This window comes from Micrasema longulum, unplaced genomic scaffold (assembly GCF_059751315.1).
Source record: "Micrasema longulum isolate JH-2025_06_02 unplaced genomic scaffold, ASM5975131v1 h1tg001048l, whole genome shotgun sequence".
Classification (NCBI taxonomy): Eukaryota; Metazoa; Arthropoda; class Insecta; order Trichoptera; family Brachycentridae; genus Micrasema; species Micrasema longulum.
In genome coordinates this window covers 458,179-470,442 of record NW_028278236.1, presented here as the reverse complement: position 1 = coordinate 470,442, position 12,264 = coordinate 458,179, and the positions used below count along the sequence as shown (strand labels likewise).

General features: G+C 34.3%; 1 protein-coding gene across 1 annotated transcript in view; it reads right to left on the bottom strand.

Annotated features, from left to right (window-relative positions):
• Phyhd1 (Phytanoyl-CoA dioxygenase domain containing 1) overlaps positions 1-12,264 on the bottom strand; it is a 41,777-nt gene that overhangs the window by 2,483 nt on the left and 27,030 nt on the right. The window contains exons 4-6 of the mRNA XM_088232995.1: positions 8,263-8,352; positions 7,262-7,412; positions 345-590 (exon numbers count right to left, since the gene is read on the bottom strand). Of these exons, the coding sequence (XP_088089121.1) occupies positions 345-590; positions 7,262-7,412; positions 8,263-8,352 (487 nt within the window). The remainder of the gene's footprint in view (positions 1-344; positions 591-7,261; positions 7,413-8,262; positions 8,353-12,264) is intronic.

The window sequence follows — 12,264 nt, the reverse complement described above, 5'->3', positions numbered from 1 at the left end:
CAAATATATTAAAGAATTGTGACGTTAATTACGAGGATACAAAATTTATTTTCAAACATTTCTGCAAAGGTACTTAACTCTAAAATAACAATTTCGGACTTGTGCCGATATTGAAGCCACTAGTATTAATATATTTTATTTATTCATATTTTTTGTTTACAAACTATAATTAATAATAAAAATAATGTGACCTCACTGGGGTTTTCCCGTGACGAGGACACTTAACAAAATACTTTTAAAAAAATTGCATTTGAGAATAAACAAAGAAGACTAACTTAAAAAAACGAAGATAATCAACAAATATTTAGACAGTTTTAAAAACAACATATATACGCGTATTATACCTTTATTAACTGGTAAGGGCACGAAATTCGAAGCTGGATAAAGAGGTGCAGGGCTGTCATATTTAGTAAGTTCGCTCGATTCTTTATCCGGATTCCTTATAAATCTTCTGTGTACTCCGGACTTGTGCGAACCTAAGGCAAACGAAAGGCAACCATTCTCAACTGTCGCATCTTCTAATGCGATCCAAAACCCAATTGCTGTTTCAGGGTCTGTTGATAGATACGAGGCATCTTGGTGGGGGATCACTGAAATTAAATATGCTATTATTTATGTTCAAAACATTAACTTTGTGGTCAAACATTGTAACTAATGTTAGTAAATATTAGGTATATTGGGAGAACGTTACGTAGCTATAATATTTGCACAAAAGAACACGTGAGATGTTTAAATAATAATAAATATATATGTTTTCAGAGTTTGCCAATCATCTCATAAATCCAAATCACGATTTTAATAAGTATAATTAGTAGGTAGGGCCAAATAAGTAAACATGTATTTTTATTTGTAGTGCTACTTATAGTTTAAAAGTAAAATTTTGTTTAACATGTTTTAAGGCATGTATTAAAATTATCACATCCACCCAGTGGGGGAAACACAACTTAAAATTTGAGAAAAAAAAATGTATTTACGGCTTATTAGGTTGATCTCAAAATGGTCACCTTTAAAAAAAAATGACATGCAGAATAATTTACCCATAAGCAGGAAATAAATTATAGGTGAGTAGGTTTAATGTAAAGATACATACATGTAGGTATAGGGTGTTTTAACTACGTTGATTAATGGATTTTCTGCTAATAACATTTGCATCTCCGTAACGTAAGCGTAATGCTCAGTTGGCATTATTTTATTCTAAGGGCGAGTTTCCTATTGGGGGGGAGGGGGGTATGTACACTTTACGGTACCTGTACTCAATACCACAAGTATAATTGAAAAAAAAATATGCATACTTGTATATTACATGTATATACGCACATAAATATAATAAAACTGCAAGATGTTTGTTAATTTACATAGTTTCCGTGCGTAAATGTCATAAATTATTATTTAATACTTAAAATTCATAATTAGGGTCCAGAATTCCAACCGTCCATGTGCTCTGTAGATACAGTGCATCCGGTTCTTATTTGTAAACGATTTTTCAAAAATAATTAGAGACACCAAAAAGTCAATTATCAAATAAAGCAAGTGGGAGCTAGATTTCATACCGTCCGTGCACTCGCACGTAGCTGCAAGACGTGATGTAAATTAGCTCTTATCGAGGAACTATAATCCTCACCGTTCATGCACTATGTAGTTGCCAGACGTGTAGTGATACTTATTGTACGGCGTCCTTGAGGTAATTTTCCCGAATTATCACATTTTGCGCCATACACCCCTGGCAGAATAAATAGCCGAATGACTAATTAAATACGAAAATTCTCGTTAGGTGTTCAAAGTAATTGAACCTTGGTTTGAGTCATGGATTATCATTTCTAGGAACAATAAATATCTACTTACGAACCTGGGAAGCCCTAAATTTCTTCCTTTATACACCTGATTTGGCAGTGATTAGTCGTTTTCTTGGAGTATTACTATTTTATTAGAGCAAAATGTCAAAGAGACTTAAACTTTCGTAGGTTTGTTTCGCTATTGTTGCGTTATCTAAATAATACTTTTCAAATTGTGATATAACAAGGCAAATATAGTGCAATGCATCGACTGTAAACATTTTTTTAAGAATGTGGGACACTCAATCTAAAAGTAGGCACAGGATTAAAACGCTGCACTTCAAAACGTGATGATCGTATTCTAAATAAAATATCATTAAGAAATCGGTTTATATCAGAACTAAAAACACGACTACAGGAAACCACCAGTGTCAGTGTTAGCGTCCGCACAGTCACGAATTGACTACTAGAATTTGGATTACTGGCCAGAAGACCACCAAAAAACTTCGATTGAATCAGAAAATGAAAAAAAAAACCGTTTGGAATGGGCGAAAGAAAAAAAAAGGACCGTTAATGATTGGGAAAGAGTTGTATTTTCTGATGAATCAAAATTTTATTTGATTGATATAGACAGTTTGCAGACAGTTCGCTGCCGAGCTGGAGAACGATATAGTGATGATAACTTGTATCCACAGTTAAACATTCGCTTTATATAATGGTGTGGGGATGCATCACAAAATTGCGTGTTGGTAATTTAATAATAATAGAAAGGTCAGTGAATGCGGAAAAATAAATTGAAATAATTTTAGAGGGTTTTGTGCCAACAATTGAGAACATAACTGAAGAAATTGATGACCCTGTATTTCAGGCTGATTTTGCGCCTTGCCATCGAGCTCGTTTTGTGAGTGTGCAATAAAAAAAATGCGTATTGATGGTTTACCTCATTGAATTTAATATTTTTAATACTAATTGTTTTTCTTCATCAGGTATCGGAGCTCAAAGAATCATTGGGAATTAGTTCCCTTTCATGGCCAGGAAATAGCCCAGATTTTAACATAATAAAAAGCTATGGGCCGTAATGGAAAAAAAATAGGAAGAAATCTCCGAAAACGGTGCAAGAGTAAAAAAAATAATAAAACGTATGTACGTAAGTATGGTATGAAGAAATATCCGCAGAATTTTTGAGTAATCTGTACAAATCCATGCCAAGAGGAATAAATGGTGCGATAAAAGCCAAAGGCGGCCATACAAAATAGTAATGTTGCTCTAATTAAATAATACATATATTTTTTTTAACGCTTTAGGGTGTTTTATTTACCAAATGAATGTTTTTAAAATTCAATATTTCAGTTTAAAGAGATTAAAGCATAACAATTAAAGATTTTTATTTATTTTTTGTCTGGAATAAAAAAACTCTCAAAATTGTTAGTTAATGTGAAAATTAGTGCTAAATTGATGTAAAGTATAATTGATATATAGGTAAACGTATGAGCATAAAATTGGAAAATGTGTTAGAATGAACGAAAAAAAAAAGTTTTATTTTTTACGGGTTCGGCGGCTATTTATGTTGCCGGGAGTGTATATTGTAACGAGTAACGTTTGGTACAAACGGCCCTCGTCACAAAAAATAATTGCCACCTATCTTTCTGATTTCGTCTATGGCAAACGCATCTACCAAATGTTCTTTTCTCCAAGACTTCTTCGGTGACAAAACGCCAACAAAATGATCGGTCACATATATCACAACATAAACATTGTGTAAGTGTTTAAAATTATTTTAATTCATGCCAATCCGATGTCCTCAGACATCCCATTGATCTTCGATTGAAATCCACAGAGTCCCCTTTTAACCTATTATATTTATTATAAATTTACTATGTATCTATTTTGTTGGTGACATTTCTGTCTCACATGCCCAGTGCTATGTGTTTTATTAAAGTTGATTCAATATTAATAAATCAGGGGTTAAGGTTATGATGTAATCCATAAATTGATCATTAAACTTTGTTAAAAAATAAAGAAAAATAGATTTTGTGTAACTTGGAAAAGCGCGAATCAAAATGCTGTCATAGCCAGCACATGAAGACTATGAAGTATCCGAGCTATGATGAACCAGATGACCCATGACTTTAAATGGAACACTCCAGATTATTGAAACAACTGGCTATAATGATATCTTCCAAAACCTCCGAGTGTCGCCATTTTTTTATATATGCTAGATTAGATTGACATCAATAATTAAATTAATATTTTCAACTAGAAATAGAAAAGTAGTTCTTTAAATGGAAGTTTACTGTAACTAAATTCATATGCTGGAAGGACCTGTGTTTTTTTTTTCAAATATTATTTAACTTAAGTTTGTTTCTGTGATTGATACACTAAACTTCGAGCCTATTCACCTTTCATGTTCAAGCGTGGTAGCCTAGCCGATGGTGATCGGTTTTGTGAATGGATGATTGCGGGTTTGGGGAGACGAATTCGGGGAGACTCTTTCAAATTTTAATTTATTTTTATTGATCGATCTTTCACTAACAAACCCTCGCAATATATTATCCATAATTATAATAATAATAATAAAAATTAAAGTTAAAAAAAACGTATTTTAAACTATAAGGTATATATATGTACCTTAAGTTCCATAATGTATTTTTTCGAAATTATGCACGTGCATTCGCAGTTTTTCATATTTTTTAAAGAAATTGTATGTTAACGAATGTGTTAGAATAGTAGATAATAAGTTATATTGATTTTGAATATTTTAAGTTTTTTTTTAATTTTGTCCCGAATTTTTTTGTACAATTTTAAACCCTCGTGGAATACGTTTTGGCCACCTATTTTCTCTTTATTGGTAATCTTTTAATTATAGGTATTTTTTGTATAACTGACTATACTATTATGTGAAGATCTGGGGATAGCCAGTTGTGGCCTTGTTATGTAATTTCTCTGTATTTGCTTAATGAAGAGGAAACCACAGAAAACTAATTCAGGAGAAGCCGGCCTATTTACAGACAAAATCTATGTAGTTAATAATAAGAAGTGACCTCGCGTTACAAAAAATACAGAAATAATATATCTCTGTTATCTAAAATGTCAAAAGCATTATCTTCGATATAAAAGCATAATTTTGATTTGCTAAATTTAATTAATTAATTACTAATTAAATTTGCTAAATTTAATTAATTAATTACTAATTAAATTTGCTAAATTTAATTAATTAATTAATTAATTAATAAATCACAACACGGATAGAGAACATTTGAAGAGAAAGGGAATCAGATAAATATCTTCACAGCAATACAGGTTTCATTTCTTTAACTTCACTAAAATCAATACATGGAAGAATTAAAGAAATAGTGATGTGCAAACATAGGCAAAATAGTGAATGTTACACAGTTGTAAAGTGGTCACTCAAACCAGTCAATAACAGGTGATAAGCTCTGTAAATGCCTAGACTTCCATATTACCTCCTCCAACAATGTTCTCCACCCCTGTTGTGATTTGTTCATCTTAACGACTCCCTAGGGGGTGTAAAAGAGTGTCATAATTAATTGCCCACCAGAATCAAGATAACAGTACATGAGTATTTCTAGACTTGCAGTATTTAAAACAAAGCATTTTAATGAAAATTGCCAAATAATTGTTTAAGAATTTATCACGATTATTTAAAAACTGTATTAAAAATCTACGTTTGATCGACAGATGTTTCAAAATAGATACAAAAACCTCGTTGATGAGGTAATATGGATGTCAAGGCCTTTACAAGACTTATCATTAGCTGGTTTAAGTTTTCTCATTTACACTTCCACCTACGGTTCAAGATCCTTTTTTCTTTAGTTTTCCAATTTGTTAACTAACTAACTAACTAACCATCACGCCATTTCCCCAGAGGGGTAGGCAGAGAGGATAGAACGCCACACCACTCTGTCCTGGCACACTTCCTTTGCTTCCTTCACATTCATACATCTTCTCATGCACGCACGTCGATTATTCCGACTTTTCACATGACCACTTTCAAGAATTTGTTGTACTTGATCATGCCATGTCTTTCTCGGCCTTCCTCGACTTCTACAACCAGACACATTCGCATCATAAATCTTTTTAGCCGTTCTTTCATCATTCATTCGCTCCACATGACCGAACCATCGCAAAAGACCTTTCTTAATTTTGTCGATAATGCTTAACTCAGCCTTGCATTCTGCTCTAATTTCGACATTAGGGCACCTATCATACATTGTTTTTCCGCACATTCGCCTGAGGGATCGCATTTCAACAGCATTCAGTCTACTTTCGTCCCTTTTTTTCCAACTCCATGCTTCGCTTCCATACATTAGGGTTGGTACCAGAACTCCATTATGAACTGCTAATTTAGCCTCTTGCGATAGACACTTATTTGCTACGACAGACTTTAAGGCACCATTAACTCTGTTACCGGCACTAACCCTCCTTTCAATATCCTTGTCCATATTTCCATCTCTAGTAAACATACTACCCAGATATACAAATTCTTCGACCTGTTTCAAACTATCTCCATTTACTACAATCTTACATTCAGTCATAGTTACATTTCTTTCAAAGACCATGACGTTTGACTTTTACACATTCATTAGCAAATCACTCTCCTTGCACACTTCGTAAACCTTTGTAACCAAGGATTGCAGTTCCTCTTCGCTGTCAGCTAGGAGGACTGCGTCATCGGCGTACAGAAGGCAACTGACAGTTAGATTACTCATTTTCGCTCCCACATCCATACTTTTCAATTCTTTCATACATTTATCCATGTATATGTTGAATAACCGCGGTGACATTACACATCCCTGTTTGACTCCTTTAGGGATGTCAAACCAGGAAGTTAATGACCCATTTACCCTTACACACGCTACACTATCTTTGTACAAGGAAGCAATAGCGCGGACAAGATTGTCACTCACTCCATACTCCGATAGAACCATCCATAATTTTTTCCTATCAACTCGATCAAATGCTTTTTGCAAATCAACAAAAGCGCAAAAAAGCTTCTGGTTTTTCGCCAAAAACTTTTCTGTCATATTGCGTAATGCAAATATTTGATCCATACCAATTTGTTGATTTTAATAAATTAAATCAATAGATTGATCCTAATTATTTCACATACTTAGTAATGAATGAGAATATTTTTTTGAACTTGTATACTTCCATTTATTTAAACAAGCCAATAACAGATTGTAAGTTCTGTCAGTTCTAGACATCGATATTTCTTAAAGAAGTTCTTAGTTTCTGTTGAAATATTCATCAACTTTACGCCTTAAGGGCTTAAAGTCAAAACTTGGTTCCAGATATTTAAACATGCTTGAAATAAAGTTAATAATTTCAATATAAAACGCGTCTTAAGGTTTTCACCATTGAATGCCTTGTACGTTAGGGTTCTTATTTAAAAGTACTTCGACACACTTTTGCATATCATTATTTCATACCATTAGATTTTCAGGTTATAATTTATTTAAGTGCAGTACCTTCTCCCCCAACTCCAGCACTCTTGTAAATATACATGCTCTGTACAACTAAGGGTTGTTCCATTCCCAAGACTAAACAAGCCTGTTTTACTCTTCCGCTAAATGTGTAGAAACGGAATAAGGGATGAAGCCAATGAAGGGCGTGACCCACCTGAAATAAAACTATCTTATTGATTCATCAATATCATTTGTTATTGACAGAATACTTTTATATTATTATATAAAAAAAAATAATTATTAAAGAATGTGTACATTAAAAAATATATACATTATTTCATCACATTAAGGAAGGAGGGTCAATAAGGATTGTGAATTACAGCACAGAACACCCAGGCTTGAAAAAATAAAAAAAAAAAAAATTTTCCCATAGAAAAAAAAGTGTTCTCACCGGGAGTCGAACCCAAAACTGCCGAGATTGCCAATATACCAGGAATTAATATTTAATAAGTTAATTTAACCTTATTTCACATAATATTTTACATGCATACATAAATATATTTTAATTGTGGTGTTATTATGGTGTATTATGCATATTTAAATGTTGAAAGCATTTTCTCTTAGTCATAAGTAATCGTGTTAGAAAATGGAAAACAAATTTTGCTGAGGTGGGTTGGAATTTAAGACCTCGTTTAGAGTTTGCAAAACTACCACAGGGTCACAAACCGAATTTTGATAGATTTATAGACCTATCTTTCAACATCAATTTGGACACTTAGATTTTTTCTCACTATATTAGATTATATTATTTATTTTTACACATAACGCAATAAAATAATGAGTTTTAAATAAGACAAATATGTGTTTTGATCAATCCACTACACTTTCACTGACAGATATTTCACACTCCAACAATTTGGACAGTCAAAACGTTTTCCCCCCCCAAAAAAATAAGCAATTGCGTGAATTTATGATAACATTGGTTAAATGTTTTATTTTAAATTAATAAACATAAGATTTCATTTTTATTCATAAAGGGAAAATATTAAAATATTGTTACAGACCTTGTTAAGGCGTTTTTTGTCTCCTTCACCCTCGGTTTCCATGAAAAATCTAATTTTGTCATTACTCTCCAAAAAGTATGTATCTCGATTCTAAAAAAACAAAACAAAAGACTCTGAAAACCTTACGAATGATATAAATCATAAATACAAAAAAGAGATAGATCGTCTTATTCGAGACTAAATATCTAAATTCTCGTATCTAAAATATCTGAAAGCAAGTTATGAGAAACATATAATTGTATTTGAAAGTAAATTTGCTTTTAATTTTTCTATAAAATTGTAAGTTTTAATATGTCCATGTATTTATAATTTTCTCAAACTGAACGGTTTGGGTAGGTAGGAAGAAATTGCCTTAAGGCAATATGCCCGCCTTTATGTGTATATTTATTGTATATGTATATAAAGTGTCAAATAAAATAAATAAATATAATCCATCAGAATCTGCGAAAATTGATTAATTCGTTTTTAAATTTATTGCATATACACTTATTTACATATTAATTTGAACATTTAATATGATGTGATGTCTGGTCAGGCAAGTCACCATCTAACATAGCTTAAAATGGTGAGATTAATCTCCAATTAAAATGCGTCTAAGACTGAGATTTTTTGTATTTGAAATTATAAGCAGTTCTATGCCAATATTGAATCATTGATATTTATTTATTTATTTAAATTTACAATACAGCGATCCTTCCAGTTAAAATGTACAAAAATAAATGTATGTATATTTAGAGGTTGGGGTCAGTTCTATGCAAGCTTCTGACGAGCGACCCGTGAATATGTAATGTGACGGGTCCCCGTGAATAGTTTTCGCCCTCCAAACCAGGTCTATAGACCCTGGCCTATAAAGAGCCTGGCTATTGTATGGAAGGCGAGAGTTTACATTTTACAAACCCAGATCCGTAAAAAATTGGGCTATTTGGTACGGGGCGAGCTCTTTAACGTCCTCGGGTTTAACCAGTGGTCCCCTGAGGATGAGGCTGCTTTTATGATGTAAAGCATCATTTGCACTGCAGAACCTAATCTAAAAGTTTCGGAATGGTTTGTTCTGGCAAGGTGTTTGTTCAATCTACAGTTTCCTGGGTGGGTTCAAGTGATAACCCTCACCTATTTTCAGCTGAGCTTTATTAGGTCGAAAGCAAAGACTCAGTCTCAGACACAAAATAGCTACCATAAATAACCTGGCACATCCTGGCATATAGACATATCTTCTCCAACTAACATACCCTCCGCATGAGAACCTACAATGCACCTTGCAAAGCCCTGGTGCCCTTCATGCCACGCGTGTCCTAATATAATACAATTTGGACCTTTTAGGTTTGATAAAAGTGCGCTGGATAGGGTCGGGTAAAAAGTTATTGGACGGGTGCACGTATCTATACTCTGACCAGGGCCAATACCATCGCCAACGGGTGGCCATATTAATGTCGGAGAATGTATGTCGCTGCCTTGTGAAGTGGGAACCGATTTCAGAACGGCTGATATGCGCTGCTTTCAAGACACCCGATAGCTCTATCACTGTTTTTTAGTGCTTTGCTCCTACAGAGGATGCAGACGCCTCTGGAAAATACCACTTTTATGATTTGCTTCACTTTGCATTATCGTTATCCAGACGAGATCATGTAGTTGTCATTGGTGACTTTAATGCAAGCGTAAGGAATACCTCCATAGTAGGACCCGCAATCATGGGGAGTCATGGTCTCAGGGATTAGAAAATAGTGTGAAACTTGTGAAATTGGCTCATCTTATAGAATTGGCTTACTAAATGAGCTCACCATTGGCGGTACTATCTTTATTCAAAAGAACATTCACAAGTATTATTGAGGTCATTTTGTAGCACTGTGAACGCTAGGATCACGTGGTACTAGTTATTGTGCCCGCAGTGCCCCCAAGTGGCGATGAATAGAAGTTACGAAGAAGGTCACGCGGTAGACGCACTCACCGGTGGCAAGGTGAATATATGATTGTGGAACAAAAGGATTACAGTTGAAATTCTTCTCTTTAATAATATTTCTATTCTAATAAAATACTCAATTATACCTCTAACAGTATGCATAAACCTCACCAGATGGACGCACAAAATTGCAAATTGACATCAACACACAAGTGGGAATTGCTTGACGTTAGAGATTTTCGCGCAGCTGATTTATACAGCGACTAGAAGTTGCTCGTTGGGGAAGTTCGCTATAAGCTCTACCGCATGGCTAAACCAAATATGCCCAAGCTCATCGACATCAAAAAGCTGAAAATTCCCGCCACTATGATATTTTAACAGTAATGTTCGAGCAAATCTAGAAAACACAAATGGTGGTCATAACTTCTTAACTCCGAAGCACTTTTTTGAAAAAAATATATATATAGTCTATTCAGATAAAAAATAAGTATAAAATATTACTACGAAATACAATTTTTGTATAAATTTAATCCAAATATTTACATTTACGTTTTCCATTACGTAAAATAAAAAAAGTAAATTGTGTACTTAATAGGAAGTGACTACATTAAGTGTCAGTGGCAAACTCTTAAGATATCAATTATGTTGTCCACAAATACTGTTTTAGGAGCTAAGGAGAGCGTGCGTCCACGGTAGATGTCAAATGGTACTTGGAATGAAATCAAAAAGCAAGTGAAACTGAAAGTATTGAGAGAAAGTGAAACAGACCCCGATCAATTCATTGTTATAGAAACAGCTACTGATGCCAAGACAAAATTGTAAAGAGATCTACTCGCACTGACAAAAGTCGCTTCCGGGATTCGCAAGTAGTCTGAGAGTCAACCAAACTAGTTTTATTGCCAGTACACATAATATGTATTCTCCAACATAGCAATGAATGTGCAATACTTGCGTTTTGCTTCATTGACTACGAGAAAGCATTTGATAGTCCGCATCTACCATCTCTTTGGAATTTTTTTAATGCGTATGGTATTCCTCCTAAAATTATTGCCGTCATTAAAGCGCCCCACATATATGGCAATTGTAGTTTGAGAATCGGCAGCTCTTTGACTGATTGGTTCGGGGTCTCCATTGGAGGGGGGCAAGGCTGTGTCCTTGCACCGTTCTTATTCATCATACTGATGGTTTTATCTCATGCAAATCAATATCACCTGATCGAGGAATAGAAATGAACTCTCTCCTAAAGTTTTGCGACTTGGAGTATGCAGACGATGCGGTTCTTCTTAAAAAATCTGTTGGTGATTTTTAGGAAACAAACTGCAGGAAAACTCAACTCGTCTGGGTCTTAATATTAATACAAAATAACTCAGATTATGTGCAACGATTAGCCTCTTTTTATAATGAATGGACAGAGGATTTAGAAAGTTGACAGCTTTAAATACTTGGGAGTCCACATAATTGAGGATGGATGCATGCACAAAGAGCTCGCGACTCGCCTATGACTTGCTGGAGCAACTTTTATCACGATGCGTGTTGTTTAAAAATCTAGTGTATCGATCAAAACAAAATGCCGATTGTTCAACTCTTGTTTAATGCCAGCACTCCTATATGGGTGCATATAGGCACCTTAACAAAGTTCAAAACATCAAATTTCTCAGTTTTGAGAGTACGTGCTTGAGAAGAATATTAAGCATGAGATGGTTCGATTTTATAACTAACATCGAAGTCCGAGAATGGACATTGCAGCTTCTTATAACGAGCGTCTAGAGGATGCGGCGGTGGACCTGGCTTGGACACGTGCTGCGCATGCCTTAGGAGAACCCAAACACAAGTAGGGCGATAAGGTCTCCTAGAGGCAACTGGTGATGTCCACATGCTTCACCTAGAAGCGAACGTGGAAAAAAAGACGAAGAATAATAAATAAGATTGGCTTATTATTATCATTCTTTTTTAAATTCTGAACTCCGACGCCCTTTTTATAAGTCACCAAAAGATAAATCCTACAATCATGCATGTAGCACTGCTTATTTACAGGTTGTTCACTATATCGATTCCTTGAGTCACAGTGAAAGGATTGTTAGTAGGTAGGCACTACGTTTGAAAAT